General features: G+C 34.8%; 1 protein-coding gene across 1 annotated transcript; it reads left to right on the top strand.

The window, feature by feature from the left end:
- The first annotated feature begins 10,772 nt into the window (after positions 1 to 10,772).
- Positions 10,773 to 14,081, top strand: LOC131164476 (uncharacterized). Its single transcript, XM_058121690.1, has 5 exons — positions 10,773 to 10,908; positions 11,425 to 12,144; positions 12,861 to 13,055; positions 13,256 to 13,618; positions 13,864 to 14,081. The coding sequence occupies exons 1-5, from the start codon at positions 10,773 to 10,775 to the stop codon at positions 14,079 to 14,081; spliced, it is 1,632 nt and encodes a 543-aa protein (XP_057977673.1).
- Positions 14,082 to 17,015: the final 2,934 nt, after the last annotated feature.

Genomic DNA, 17,015 nt, shown 5'->3' on the forward strand with positions numbered 1-17,015 from the left:
CAAGGTTGGTGGCTAAAGGCTATGCACAAACGGAGGGAATTGATTACAATGAGGTATTTTCTCCAGTAGTAAAACATTCCTCCATTAGAATCTTATTGGCTTTGGTAGCAAAATTGGATATGGAACTAGTTCAATTAGATGTAAAAACTGCATTTTTACATGGAGACTTGGAAGAGGAAATCTACATGACTCAACCAGGAGGTTTCAAAGTTGCTGGAAAAGAAATATGGTGTGCAAACTTGAAAAATCGTTGTATGGATTAAAGCAATCCCCAAGGCAGTGGTACAAACGATTTGACAAGTTTATGATGGGGCAAAAGTATAGAAGAAGCAAATATGATCACTGTGTGTATTTTTGCAAGCTACAAGATAGATCTTTCATATATCTTCTTCTTTATGTTGATGATATATTGATAGCCTCCAAAAGTAAGACAGAAATTGACAAACTGAAGGCTCAGTTGAATAGGGAGTTTGAGATGAAGGATCTAGGCGAAGCAAAGAAAATTCTCGGTATGGAGATTAGTAGAGATAAGAAATTGGGGAGACTTTGTTTGACTCAAAAACAATATTTGAGGAAAGTACTGAAGCGTTTTGGTATGGATGAGAAGTCAAAACCTGTTAGTACTCCGCTTGCTCCTCATTTCAAGCTGAATGCATCTATGTCTCCAAAAACTGAAGCAGAATGAGAATACATGTCAAAAGTACCGTATTCAAGTGCTGTTGGTAGCTTGATGTATGCCATGGTGTGTACAAGGCCCGATATTTCACAAGCCGTTGGAGTTGTGAGCAGGTATATGCATGATCCTGGAAAGGAACATTGGCAAGCTGTGAAATGGATTCTACGATACATTTTGTATACGGTAGATGTTGGACTAATATTTGAGCAGGATAAGCAAGATGATCATAGTATTGTTGGATACTGTGATTCTGACTACGCTGGTGATTTGGATAAGCGTCGGTCAACTACTGGCTATGTTTTTACTCTTGCAAAAGCGCCAGTTAGTTGGAGGTCTACTTTACAGTCAACAATTGCTTTGTCCACTACAGAGGCAGAGTATATGGCAGTCACAGAGGCTGTGAATGAGGCAATTTGGCTTCAAGGATTGATGAAAGATTTGGGAATTGAACAGAAGCACATCAAGGTGCATTGTGATAGCCAAAGTGCTATCCATCTAGAAAAGAACCAAGTCTACCATTCAAGGACAAAGCACATCGACGTTCGATATCACTTTGTTCGAAAAATTCTGGAAGAAGGTGGAGTAGTAATCCAGAAGATTCGAACCACTGAGAATCCTGCTGAAATTATGACAAAAGTGGTAACTGTGGTCAAGTTTCAACATTGCTTGAACTTGATCAACATTGTTAAAAATTGAAAGATTTGCGCTACAAGCGCGTTTGAAGACATTATGGAATCTATGAGAGATGTTAAGAGATGGAATTTCGCCAAGGTGGAGATTTGTTGAATTATGGCTTATTCTAGAAGCCTACCATTGCCATTGAAGTCTTCAATGGTGGGCTATTTTTTCTAAGGTAGGTGATTAGTGGTTGTAATAGTGGTTTTTCCTAACCTGTATAAACCCATCACCTCCATTTGTATTATCATCCCCAAATTTGCATACTTCTCTCTTAGGCACATTCTCTCTTCTCTCTCTCATTTTGTAATATTTCTACAATATAGAAATATTGATTGATAGTGTCCGAGGACGTAGGCACAATTAGCCGAACCTCGTTAATTCTGGTGTTCTTCCTTTTATCTATTCAATAGTTAACTTTTGTCGGGTATAGTTGTAGTAATATATTTTGTTAATTACATATCTAAGGAAAATTCTGTCTAGGAAAGAGGGATTTATGCGGTCCGTTGTGACCCCCCACTACCCTGGGAATTTACCTGGTGTAATTTTGCACAATTATTCACTCTCTATTTACCTGTACAATTGTAACTGTGGTAAAATTAGGTGGAACAATCTCAAGTTTCACAACAGAACCAGCACCGGCAGGCCTCCCCAACTCCAACCCCTCCGACTCCGGCTGCCATAAGCAGCAGCAGCCGCTACACCACCGCCTCATTCGTACCTTCACGCGCCTCTCCCTCTGCAACTCTGCTGCAACCACCCGAAGCCACCTTCGTCCCCGGGGGTGAACCCCCTTGCCTCTAACTCTGCACACACTCGCACACAGCACCCTTGCTAGGAGTTTTCTGCACCCACACACACACACACACAACACTGTTGTCTCTGTTCCCTGCACACACAGCACACACATGTATGTGTTTTTATTGTACATCCTTGTTTATTTTAGTATATTTGAGATACTGAAATGGTTATTTATTTTTACAGGCATATATAGACATATATTTTCTGATTTTGTTTAGATGTTAATGTCTAAGGGTAGGTTTTTTATGGTTTATGCTTGAGTGGTTTGTAATTTTTTGTATGATTATTATTAGTGCTATTATATGTGTTTCTCAATATTATGCTCATGTTATATTCATTATAGAATTTCCAATTTTATTATATATTTATCTTGTAATATTATCAAAATGTGTATAAGTGGATTCTAATATTTAGAGCTAGAGTTTTTATTATATGTGTGAGTGAACTTTGATATTGTATATTATTGTTAAAGTTCTGTTTGTTCGTTCTTCCCGTATTGTCATGTATTTATTACCATTATAATACGTGTTGATTATTTCGCATTTAGGATTTTTGTCATAATTTAGGTTCATATGTGGGGTTATTATTATTTTATATTTTTAGTGTTTATTTCATATGTAAAATATTAATTTTTAGGATTGTTCATCAATTTTTGATTTGATTTATTTCCATAATTTCCCATTTGGTGGTCATATTGGATATTTACATATTAGTATTAGTTTTAAATTGTTTCCATAGTTTCACAGCTTGCTTACCCTTGTATAATTACCTGCTAATTTTAGGGCTACTTGGTTTCCATAATTTGATGAGTAGATTGTTTCCTTTGTTTTGGTAATTTTGTTTTTATATGTATTGATTGTGTGTTCATATTAAGTTAAGTGTCCTATTATTAAAAAATGCATATTATCTTTATTATTATTATTATTATTATTATTATTATTATTATTATTATTATTATTATTATTATTATTATTTTACTAATATTGTTATCATTATCCCTATTGTTATTATTGTTATTATTATTAATAATTAACAATATTATTATTTTACTAATATTGTTATCATTGGCCCTATTGTTATTATTGTTATTATTATTATTAATTAACAATATTATTATTATTACTATTAATATTATTGTTATTATTACTATTATTATCATTATTATGATTATTGTATTATTTATTATTATTATTATTATTATTATTATTATTATTATTATTTATTATTATTATTGTTGTTATCACTATGGTATTTATTATTATTACTGTTAATATTGGTATTATTATTAATAGTATTATTTATTAATATTATCATTCCTATCATTATTAATATTATTATCACTATTTTTAGTATTTTCGTTATTTGGCCTTATATGCACTATAGTACTTATTTTATAAAATATTTTCTTAATTTTCATCTCCATGATTTTAATGCGAGAGTAAGAGCTTTCGAGCTTCACGTACCTTTAGTTATGAGGGAATATATATAGTACATATATTTTTGTATGATTTATTTATTTATTTATATTGCATGTATGCTTGTAAAACTACTAATAGAGGAGTAATTTGAAGGCCTTATTAGATTAACTTAGGGATAATCCCAAATTAATTAGGTACCGTTCGTAAGAACGGGCGCGTAGGGGATGCTCGTACCTTCCCCTCGCGTAACCGAACTCCCGACCCTAGTTCTGGTAATGTAGACCCATTCTACCCTTAACGGGGTAGTAATCATGTGTTTTAACCACACTAAAAGGTTAGTGGTGACTCCGACATTACATCGTTTTTCCTAAAAATATTAAATCATATATTTTTATTTCGCCACCTCAGGGCACACGCGCTCCGGGATGTCGCAAGAAAACTCTTCCAAAATCATAATGTCCGACTTCTTTAATTTTTGAAAAGAATTGGTGCTCTCAACTATAAAACTAACCCATTATCGAACACTTCTCCACGTTTGATCTGCACTTTGATAAACTCCTTCCAATCTCGCTTTGCATATTCGATTCTAGAGGCACCACGTAATCAAACACGGAATCAGCCCAATTAAAATACCTTTAATAGACGCCTTTCGAGCATAGTGGAACCAATTTGCCATTTTGTTTTTCCAGGGAAGGAATCATTGGAAAGGAATCCACCACACTACACTAGCCCGACGCCAAACCTCTGAAGCTACCGCGCCTAAAGAAAGAATATGATCAATGTTTTCCTGACTTCTCTGCACAAAAAAATCACATACCGAAGACATTGATATTCCTTTGTCCTGAATTCTATCATCTACAGCCAAGCATCTGAACTAGTCTTTCCATAAGCACATTGAGATTCTTCTGAGCAATAAAAAATGCCAAAACCAATCATTACACACAAAATTATCACTTCTGCTTCTCACTGCCTCCCATGCCATTTTTGTGGAGAAATTATCGTCAAGGGCAGGCTTCCAGACGAATATATCCTATCCACTTTTACTAATCAGCACATGACGCAAAATTTCCATTGTTCTATCTGCACTAGCTACATCCAGTAATAAATCAAAGTTCCAATTATTATTCAGCCAGCAATCCTTAATACACAGCTTCTTGTTCGAAATATCCTCAGTGCTTACAGATAATGGGCTTGAAGAGTTCTCACCTCTCACCAAAATTTTAACATTATCCATAACTTCCGGAATGGTGACCATCATTGATCTTCAAAACCGAGAGCCATTTAGTCTCCCCTTATTAATACATGATCATTTCTGTAATATTTAGCCCTGAAAAAACCAGCCCATAGATTGTTAGAAGTGAGCAATCTGAAGGCAAATTTCATGAGAAGAGATTTATGAACTTTCTTAAGATCTCTCAAGCCTATAATCCCTTCTAAGGTAGGTTTACAAATTTTCCCCCAAGAGCGCCAATGAATCTTATTTTTACCTTCCACCTCTCCCTATAAAAAATTAGCGAAAAGAGAGTTAATGCGAGAATATGTGACTTACGAGACCTCAATAACAGACATCAAATGAATAGGCATGCTAGACAACACATATCTTAATAAAATCAATCTTCCACCTTGCGATAGCAACTTAGATTTCCACCTTTCAATTTTTTTTCTAATCCTCTCCACCAAAGGCTCCAAGGTCCTGGAAGACAATTTTCTAGAAACTAAAGGGCCATCCAAATGCGTGACTGAAAATTTACCTTTCATGAAACCTGTGATTTTTAATAAACCACATTTTCAAGCAGGAGTAATATATTTCGACAGGAATAACGCTGACTTTGTCTTACTGATTTTTTGACCCGACCACTTCTCATACATTTCCAGAGCGTAAACCAAATTTCTAATAGATCTCTTCCCACCATTTGTAAAAATAAGAATATTATCCACATATAGCAAATGTGAAACCAGTGGGGCCCCAATCGGATAATTAAATTGATCAATACAACTTGTCTCATAGTTTTTTCAAAGTAACCTTATCAAAACATCCTCCATTATGATGAATAAATAAAGAGAAAGTGGATCCCCTTGCCGCAAGCCTCTCGTAAATTAAAAAAACCCTTTAAAGGTTTCGTTCATCATAATGGAAAATCACGGGGACTCCACACAATTTTTTATGAGCTTACAAAACCTCTCAGAGAAACCAAAAGCCTTACCATTTGCTTGTTCACCTGTAATGGAGGCTTATAGAGTTTTTGGATAGGCCATATACATAAACAACCTCCTCAATTTTCTTTCATTTTGAAATATTCAACAATGAGAAAATGCAATTTTTGAGTGATTTTTTCACTACTTGAAGAGTACAAAATACATCTATCTTTGACTAATTTGACTATATTGCTGCATCAAGAGTGCTTGCAGTTATACACCGTATCAAAAATTCATTTTTTGAGTTCCAATACTTTCCTTATACTTGGAATTGTAATTGGCCCAAAGGATGCACTCGTTTTCATCAAATATGCCATAACTACTAAGAACACTGTAGTTAACATGAAGTTTCAAGAGACATTTGTGGGGATGAAACCTGCACCAACTGTGTCTTCTTATATATGTATACTCTTAGTTTATTTTATTTTTCAACAATTTTTTTTTTTACTTTGTGTTTAAACAATAACTTCTAGACATTCTAAATGTAAATTTATAAAGTTTTAGTTCAATTATTATTGTATAATACAATAAAACAATAACAACAAAATCAAGCCTTATGTCCCACTAGGTGGGGTCGACTATATGAATCATTTTCCGTCAATTTATGCGATCATGGACCATTTATTTTTGACAGATTTAGGGATATTAAATTCTTACTCACTATCTTCTCCCAAGTTATTTTAGGTCTACCCCTACCCCTTCTCCTGCTTCCCACAGTAACTAACTCACTCTTCCTCACTGGTGCACTATGTGACCTACATTACAAGTATCCATACCATATGAGTCGTCCCTTCTTATCTTATCTTCTATAAAAGCTATACCTAACTTGCCGTGAACATGTTAATTCCTTAATTTATCTTTCAATGTTATACTATTCATCCATCTAAGCCTTCTCATGTCGACAACTTTTAATTTTTGGATATTATGTTTCTTCATCGCCTAACATTCCGATTCATATAGCATAGTTGGTGTTATAGTTGTCCTATAAAACTTCCCTTTTAATTTTAAGGGTATTTTATGATCATAGAGCCTTCTCCATTTTACCCAACTTGCTTTAACTTCATGCATTACATCATCTTCAATTTCTCCTTCATCTTGCATAATAGATCCAAGGTATCGAAATCTATAAGTGCTATTTATTTTTTCATTATCAAGTTTAACTTTGTCTCCAATATTCCTCCTATCATTACTAAAATCACATTTCATCTATTCTGTCTTATTTCTACTTATCCTAAAGCCTTTAGATTCTAAAATTTCTCCCCATAATTCTAACTCAGCCTCTATTTCGTCCCTAATTTCATCAATTAATACAATATCGTCTACAAACAACATACACCATGGAACCTCATTTTGAATACTCTTAGTCAATTGGACCATCACTAAAGTAAAAAGATAAGGACTCAAAGCAGATCGTTGATGTACACTTATGGTGATTGGAAATTCTCTAGTTTCTCCATCTATAGTCCTTACACTAGTCATTATTCCATTGTACATATCCTTAATGACATTAGTATACCTACTACATATACCTTTTTTTCCTAAAACCCACCATTCCCTAGGTATCCTATCATGTGTTTTTTAAAGGTCAATAAATATCTTATATAAGTCCCTCTTCTTTTCCTTAAACTTTTCCATTAATCTTGTTAAAAGATATATAGCTTCTGTGATAGAACTCCCAGGCATAAAACCAAATTGATTTTCTGATACCTTCATTTCTAACCTTAATCTTTATTCAACTATCATTTCCCATAGTTTCATTGTATGACTCATAAGTTTAATTCTATGATAATTATTACAAATTTTAGTATCTCCTTTATTATTGTGTATAGGTATTAAAATGCTTCTCCTCCATTCATATGACATTTTCTTAGTTTTTATAATTATAGTAAATAAATTAGTTAACTATATAATTCTGTTATCACTTAAGCATTTCGAAACTTCAATTGGGATATTATCTTGTCCCATAACTTTGCCATTTTTTTTTAGCTTTTTGGTGGGAATCTACATGCCTTACCTATCTCCTTTTCAGATGTTGTGACACATGGACGACCTCCCGATGTCCACTCCTTCACCGACATGGTGACACATGGATGACCTCCAGATGTCCACATTAGTTCATGATTATTTTGTAGGTACACATGGATTTCTTGAAGACCATTGATGAGTGCATAAAAGTGCACTTTGAACATTACTTTTTCTTATATTTGCTAATTTATAAGGACAATTTGAATATATTAGTGGTAAGTTTCTGACTTGATCTTCATTTTATAAAGTTTTTAATTCTGAATAATTTTCAATGATTTTTATCATAGGAATGAAGTTAAGAAGATTTGGAAGTCAACCCTTAGCATAAATGAAGAAGATCAGCCACTTAGATTGGAGGAAGAGTCTCCACGCACCATTTAGTATTTTCATCATAACTATCTCATCTGATATCGGTTTTGGGCAATTCAAGTTGCGTTGAAAGCCTTACATAATGGGCTACAATTTATCCTTACATATATTTTTGTTAATTCAGACTTTTCCTAGGTCCAAAATGGGTTACAACCTGAGCCCAAAATCCTGAAGTTATTTATTCTGAATTTCTTTTAATTTTTCGTTTTAAGGGTTTTGTAGAGAGAACTATATAAACAAAAACTCTTATTTTGAGTGGCCGTCTTAGTTTTGTGAAGGTTTTCTTTAGAGTTTATTTTTCTTTCATCTTATTATGGGTAACTAATTCCTTAGCCTGGGCTAGGGATGAACTTGATCAAGTAAAGGTATTTCAATTTGTTTTTAATCCATATGGTTGGTCTTCAATGTTTCTATATTTTCTATTTATTGTTCATCAATTACTATTTGTTTTATTTTGCACTTGAATATTCATATATCTGAATCTCTTCATGGATTCAGTCATGCTTTTTCCATAGAATTGTAAGGATCCATTAATATGTTCAAGACAAACTATTAATTTTGTTAAATTATTCCTCTGCTGCAATATTGTCTTTGGATATATTGTCGTCGTTAGATTTTGTTAACAAAGTTAATAGCTTTTGAGTTTTTAACGAGATGAATAATATTTAGAAAATTTACTTTTGAATTTATCAAAGATTTGTAATTCTACATCTTCTGATCGGGGATTTGGGATGTGAAATCTCCAGTTGAGAAAACCAATATGTTAAAAATAGATTGATTATCTGATTTGTGAGAGGGATTTCTGAAGCCTTGGCTCTTGCAAACTTGATTTTTCATCCACAAAAATAATCTTATTTTTAAATTTTTCTAAAATGAAATCAGTTGTTTTTTTCTAAAAATCATTTACTATTCTTTTTATCTTTATTTGCCCATTTGTGTTCCTTTTTTCCATCTCCTTGTGGAATCGACACCCCAAAGCTGCGCTACAACTACCGCATTATTCTTTAGGCGTAGCCAAATTTTGGTGTCGTTGCCGAGGAGACGGTACAACAAGGAGCATTGTGAGGGATATATTTTACTGAATTGATTCATCAAGGGTGGTAATCTTGTTCCTCTCTTTATTATTTTATTTAGTTTTAGTTTTATTTTTTGTTTAGTAAAGTAGTTAATTTTTATTTTTTTATTCAAGTGTATACATAGGTATAGGGACGAATTAGGTAGACTCGCAAAGAGACTTGACGTTGATTCTGATACGGACGTTCTCTTTCCGAATCTATTTAATATTCCTCTTAATTCAGATACAACATCCATTGCATCACAATCTTCATTCACAATGAGTCATCATGAGGACCAACCCATTAGAACTCTTCAGGAGTATCTCCATCCTACACGCACTGCCACACCCTCATGTATCATGCCTCCACCAAATGTGCTGCATTTTGATTTTAAACCGGGGATGATTCCACTTCTCCCCACTTTTCATGGACTTGAAAGCGAAAACCTATATGTGCACATTAGGAAATTTGAAGAGGTAGTTGCAACTTTTCATAATCAACCCGGTACAATGGACATAGTCAGACTTAACTTTGTTCCATTTTCTTAAAAAAAAGAGCAAAGAGTTGGCTGTATTCTTTGAGGCCACATTTGATTGGGTCATGGGCTGAGATGACTCAAGCATTTTTTCATAAGTATTTTCTACATCACAAAACGAATGCTTTGAAAAGACAAATCTTAACCTTTGTTTAGAAAGAGAGTGAAACTTTATACCAAGTTTGGGAGAGATTTAAAGAATTGTAAAATTTGTGTCCCCACCATGGTTATGAGAGTTGCGCATTGTGAGTTACTTTTATGAAGGACTTGTACCTAGGGAGCACCAATTCTTTAAGATGATGTGTAACGGTGAATTTTTGCAAAAGGACCCTAATGAGGTCATTGAATATTTGAATGACTTAGCAGAAAAAGCCTACACATGGATAGGACCTAGTGCTACTGAGAGCACAAATAGGTCACGACCTATAGGAAACCCAAATGGTGGTGGAATTTACCATCTCAGGGAGGAGGATAACCTAAAGGCTAAGGTTGAGATGCTCACTAGGGAGCTAGAGGTGTTAAATACTAAGGACTTAAAGCCAACACATATGGCTAACCATGCAGAGTCTTTTAGACATTGTTTTGTGTGTGGCGGGGTAGATCACCTCACCCAATAGTGTCCCACATTTGCTGAGATGAGAGGGATGTATGAGGAACAATGTAATGCCTTAGGTGTGTACAAGAAGCCTTTTACACCTTTCTCTTATACCTATAATCCGGGGTGGTGCAATCACCCCAATTTTAGCTGGAAGTTTGAAAACAAGCCACCTGCACAACCCCCTAAATCATGTCATGCACCATATCATGCACCTTCATCTTCTAAGAGTCCTATAGAAGACACTTTGCATGCTTTTATTGAGGCATAGAGTAAGACTAACCAAAAGTTTGAATCTTTGATTACGCAGGTTGTTGAAGAAAACAAGGAGATAAAGAGCCAAGTGTCCAAATTCATGAGCTTCTTAAGTGGGAATGAGTGAGGTAAGTTTCCTTCTCAAGCTCAGTTTGCACCCCATGGTCAACACATGGCGCAAGAGAATTTAAAGGATGTGAATGTCATTATGACACAAAGTGTTAAGTCATTATACATCCCAATGACGAACAAATCAAAGGATGTGGAAAAGAATCAAGATAGTAGCCAAGCTGCCCAAGGAACGCGAGGTGACAAAGAGTCCTGTTAAGGTACCATTCCCTCAAGCTTTAAAATCAAGCAAACAAACTCTGGATCTTAAATCAATCTTTCTCTATTGCATGTGATTAGACAAGTTCCTATTTATGAAAAAGTTCTTAAGGATTTGTGTACAGTTTAGAGGAAGCACCATGAAAAGAAGTCAACAATCCTAACAGACCAAGTTAGTGATCTAATTAAGCAGTGGATTCCTCCCAAGTACAAAGATCTAATTGTATCCAGCATTGGAAATCAAGAGTTTGGCCAAGCTTTGCTAGAGTTAGGAGCTAGCGTGAATCTAATGGCATATTCTATTTATTTGCAATTGGGGTTAGGAGAAATCTAACCAACCACTGTGGTATTGCAATTGGCAGACTGTTCAATCAAAGTACCAGGGTGTAGTGGAGGATGTTCTACTTCAAATTGACAAATTTTATTATCCTGTTCATTTCCTAATCCTTGACACTAGCTCTGCTGTTGATACTACTTCTAAAATTCCTTTGATTTAGGTAGGCCCTTCCTTGCCACTGCTAATGCTCTTATTACTTGTAGGAATGAGCTCATAAAGTTGTCTTTTGGAAACATGACTTTTGAGGTGAATATCTTCCATATTACAAAACAACCAGAAGATGATGACGAAGGCCACCAGACATACATGATTGACTCACTTATGGTTAGGGGAGTTTCTATAGCCCATTATTTTGATCCCTTTGAGTATTTTATTGTTAATTCTAAGTTTGATTCTATTAGTAATCCATCTGCTATAGTTGATATTTGTGCTATTTTTTATAGAACTCAAAATTATGGCACTCGGGCATGGCAACCAAAGTTTGAGGATTTTCCTGAGAAAGGTGAAAAACAAATTCCTTCAAGTGTGGAAGCACACAAGGTTGAATTGAAGCCTCTACCTAAGGGTTTAAAGCATGCTTTCCTTAGTCTAGGTGATACTTTTCCTGTTATTATCTCATCTAAATTGTCTGAGTCTCAAAGTGAGAAATTAATTCAGACCCTAAGTGAGTATAAGTTAGCCTTAGGTTGGAGCATTGCTGATATAAAAGGAGTTAGCCCCCTAGTTTGTTCTCATGAAATTAATTTGGAGAAAAGAACCAACCCTCGTAAAGACCCCCAGCGTAGGGTTAATCCCATTATGAAAGAAGTGGTGAAGAATGAAGTGTTGAAACTATTAGATGCAGGAATCATATATCCTATTGCTGATAGTAAATGGGTAAGTCCTACACAAGTTGTTCTTAAAAAGTCAGGTGTTACTACGGGGAAAAATGACCTAGGAGAGTTAGTCCGTACAAAAATTGTGACTAGGTGGCTGATGTGCATTGATTACAGAAAATTGAATGCTGCCAATACAATTTTCCTCTTCCTTTTATTGATCAAATTCTTGAGCATGTGGCTGGTCATCCATTCTATTGTTTCTTGGATGGTTATTCTGGTTATTATCAAATTGAAATTGCATTAGAAGATCAGGATAAAACAACTTTCACTTGTCCTTTTGGTACTTATGCTTTTCGTAGAATGCCATTTGGATTGTGCAATGCACCTGCTACTTTTCAACGTGGCTTGATGAGCATTTTTAGTGACATGGTTGAAAATTGCATGGAAGTTTTTATGGATGACTTGACTATTTTTGGATCTTCTTTTGATGCATGCTTATTGAATTTAGAGAGAGTGTTGACTCGTTGTGAGGAGAAAGAATTGGTTTTGAATTGGGAAAAATGCCACTTTATGGTACCTTCAGGTATTGTCTTAGGGCATATTATTTCTTCTAGGGGGATAGAGGTTGATCAATCTAAGATTGAATTAATTTCTAAGTTGCCTACACCTAGGACAGTAAAGGATACGAGATCCTTTCTTGGTCATGCAGGCTTTTATAGGAGGTTCATATAGAATTTTTCCACCATATCTAGACCACTATGTGACCTTCTAACTAAAGATGCCCTATTTGAGTGGACACAAGCTTGTCAAGAGGCCTCTAAAATGCTAATTGACAAGCTTACCTCAGCACCCATAATTCAACCACCTGATTGGACTTTACCATTTGAGATAATGTGTGATGCTAGTGATTTTGCTATAGGTGCTTTTCTTGGACAGCGAAGGGAGTGGAAGTCTTTTGTCATTTACTATGCTAGTAGAACTCTAAATAGTGCTCAGTTAAATTACTCCACTACTAACAAAGAGTTTCTAGCTGTAGTGTTTGCTTTATATAAGTTTCGTGCTTACTTGATTGGTTCTCCTATTATTATTTTCACACATCATGCAGCCCTTAAGTACCTTCTTACAAAGAAGGATGCTAGGGCTTGACTAATATGGTGGATTTTACTTTGTAGGAATTTGACATCACCATCAAAGACAAAAAAGGAGTGGAGAACGTAGTGGCTGACCATCTATCGAGGCTCACATTTGAGGACATCTTTGACCACCTACCAATCTTGAATGATTTTCCTGATGAGCATTTATTTTCTACTTCTTCTCTACCATGGTTTGCTTATATTGTGAGTTATTTGGTTGTAGGTGAGATACCAGTGGATTGGAATGCTCAGGATAAGAGGAAGTTCATGACTGAGGCACGTAATTTCTATTGGGAAGACCCTTTTCTTTTCAAATACTGCCCTGACCAAATTTTAAGGTGTTGCATCCTTGGTGAAGAGATTGCTAGTGTCTTAGAATTTTGTCATTCCCAAGCTTGTGGGGGCCACTTTTCAATGAAGAAAACTGCTGCAAAATTTTGTAGTGTGGATTTTATTGGCCCACCTTGTTTAAGGATGCAAATATTTATTATCCCTTATGTGAAAGGTGTCAGAAGTTAGAAGTTATGCCCCGTCGTAATATAATGCCCTTCAACCCAATTTTAGTGATTGAAATTTTTTATTGTTGGGGCATTGATTTTATAGGACCATTACCTCCTTCTTTTGGATATCAATATATTATTGTGGTAGTAGATTATGTGTCAAAATGGGTAGAGACAATAGCTTTCAGGAGCAATGATAATAGGACGGTAATTAAATTTCTCAAAGAGAATGTGTTATCTCGATTTGGTACACCGCGTAGTGACCGGGGTACACAATTTTGCAACTGTTCTTTTGAGGTTTTGATGAAAAATTATGGGGTGGTACATAAGATCTCTACTGCCTGTCACCTCAAGACAAGTGGATAGGTAGAGCTTGCAAACAGGGAAATTAAGAAAATTAAAAAAAAAAAAGTTTAAACCCGGATCGCAAAGATTGGTCTTTGAGATTAGTTGATGCGCTATGGACCTACCGTGCAACTTTCAAAACTCCCTTAGGCATGTCACCTTATAGGCTTGTTTTTGGAAAGCGTTGCCACTTACCTATAGAGCTTGAGCATCGAGCTTATTAGGCTATCAAGAATTTCAATTTTGACATGAGAGAAGTAGGCAAGCTTAGAAAATTTTAGTTGATTGAGTTAGAGGAAATGAGAAATGATGCTTATGAGAACTCTAGAATCTATAAGGCTAAAATGAAAGCATTTCATGATAAAAATATTTTGAGAAAAATGTTTAAGCCTAATGATCGAGTGTTCTTATATGATTCTAGACTCCATATGCACCCAGGAAAACTTCGGTCTAGGTGGACCGACCCTTTTATAGTAAAGAATGTTTTTGTAAATAGGGTGAGAGAAATAAATGATCCTAAGGATGGTTGGGATCTTTAAAGTTAATGGTCAACGCCTTAAAGTATTAATTGATAGGCAAGTTCGGAAAGCAGAAGAAATTCACTTGAGGATCCTGTCTATCAACCTTGACCACACCACGCAAGTATTTTTTAAATTTATTTGTTTTTTGTTTTTTGTTTTTGTTTTTGTTTTTTTTTTTTGCTTTTTTGTTTTTTTTGTTTAGTTAACTTTGCAAGAGTGTACCACATTTTTGGATCCATACTCAATAATTCAGGTGATATCTTTTCCCTTTTGCTTTTATGGTAACATTTCCTTTTGTTCATAAACATTGAGGACAATGTTCGGTTTAGGTTGGGGGTTACATGAATTTGGCTTGGGTATTTGAGCATGATTATAGAGTATTCAATTGAGTCAATTTTTCTATCTTAGTTATTTATTTAGACACTTCAATTTTTTTTTTTCTTTTGAAGTCCATGTAAGCTATTGTGGTTTGATGGATGTCGAATGCATACAATCAGAGAACAATCAAACTTAAGTTGAGACTTAAAACACCTATGAGCAGTTAAGCCATTCTCATTCTTTAGAGAGGATTTATCATATTCGGTGTTATTATTATTTTTTCTACGACATTATTTTGTTGCATGGTCCCATTCTTTTTCTTATTTGGTTATCTTTTGGGAATGCCATTACATGGTTTGTGGTATGTTTGCTTGATTATACTTAGGAAGTGATAAAGGTCAATGTAGGATAAAGTTTGAGCCTTTTAGGGCTACTGTGATTTTATCCATTAAAAGCTACTTTAAGCCAAAATGTAAGCCTTTTTCTTTGTTAACCATTATATTTTCATACCCACTCCATATTGGAGTTAAGCTTGGAAGTAATCTTTTCCTACCCTTAATATTTGAGTATCTCCTGGGGGGGGGGGGGGGATAAATAGTTGGTTTGTATTTTGTGCCTGTAAGGTTCATAAAAAAAAGAATGAGAAATTTATTGAGATGATTTGTATTGTTGCTTGCAAGCTTCATCAATGAAAAAAAAAACAAGAACAAGAAGAAAAAAAAATTGGGAAGAAGACTGTGTTGAATTGAAAAGAAATCAGTTGAAAGAAGAGAGTAAATTGTTGGGAAGTGGTGTATATTATACAATCTTTGGAAAACCCCTAGTATTTACTTGAATCTATTTCTTAATTCCTTTATCCTTTTGTTGGAATTGATGTGATCCCTAGAGGGGGGGGGGGTGAATTGGGTTTAAAACATTTTCCGCTAATTTAAACAATTTAGCCAATTCACCATAGTTCATATCTCATTCAACATATATACGTGTATGTAAAGCGAGTTTAACAATAAAAGCAAACATACACATGTGCAGTATCTTATTTAAATCAAATTTGTGCATGAGAATAATTAAGATATTAAACAACCATTCATACACATGATGAAATTAAAGTGCAGGAATTTAAATAAGATAGAAAGAGCGACACCAGATTTGCTATCGAGGTTCGGCCAAACCAGCCTACATCCCCGCCTTGGGCATACCCCCAAGGATTCCACTATACCTGCTCAATTAAATGGGTAGAGCAAAAGCTTTTTACATCCTCTCCTTACGGGGTGAGGAAAACCCCAGCTCAATTACTAGGTTGAGCCAAACTAGTCTCACTTGCGGGACTGAGACTCCCCAGTTCAATTCTGGACTGAACCGAACTAGTCTCATTTACGGGACTGAGACTTTCCAGTTCAATTAACGAGCTGAACCCAACCGTTACATGAAAACCATTTTTGTATATGAAAATATGCTTCTAAAATACAAGCAGAGATGTACACAATAAAGCTCAATACACATGCACTCTCTAATGATATAAAATGAGCTCAATAGAGTAAGGGTGTTTTTCTAAACATGATATTTTCAATCTTTGAAAAGTAGTGTATATGATATGCACAACAAAGATTTGGACTTTAATAAAATATTCTCCCAAATATATTTTTCAACAAATGATTGGAGAACTCAGGGTTTTGACTTTTCAAATGATTCTTGCAAGATAAACATTTCCTATTAAAGCATAAATGCAAGAAGTAAGTGCCCTAAATAAAATGTTCTCTTTCAAAAGTATTTTCAAAAATAGAGAGTGAAAGAGAGTAAGAGAGATTAACACATTTTGCCCCAAAGAAAAAGATTTTGCATTAAAAATGTTTTGAGGGAACTTTGATTAACAAAATAATTTGAGAGGATTTGGGGAGTTAATCAAAGTTGCTAATCTTGGCTTATGAAGGGGTATTTATAGACTTTCTAAAAATTATGACCGTTGGGGACACGCTCAGTATTATTAAGAAAGTTTTATTAATTTTAAACCTATTTTAGCATTTAAAAAATGCCCCAACCCGAGAGTTTCGGTCGACTGAGCCTTAGGTTTGATCGCCCGACCACACAACAAAAAAAAGTAATTTTGAAGTTCGAGTGC

The sequence above is a fragment of the Malania oleifera genome, chromosome 9 (assembly GCF_029873635.1).
Source record: "Malania oleifera isolate guangnan ecotype guangnan chromosome 9, ASM2987363v1, whole genome shotgun sequence".
Taxonomy (NCBI): domain Eukaryota; kingdom Viridiplantae; phylum Streptophyta; class Magnoliopsida; order Santalales; family Ximeniaceae; genus Malania; species Malania oleifera.

Coding starts and splice junctions, on each gene's coding strand:
- LOC131164476 (XM_058121690.1), top strand. CDS start 10,773: ATGGCGCAAGAGAATTTAAAGGATGTGAATGTCATTATGACACAAAGT. Junction 12,145..12,860: donor TGCTGATAGTAAATGGGTAA/GTCCTACACAAG, acceptor TTCTAACTAAAG/ATGCCCTATTTGAGTGGACA. Junction 13,056..13,255: donor TTTTGTCATTTACTATGCTA/GTAGAACTCTAA, acceptor TTACTTTGTAGG/AATTTGACATCACCATCAAA.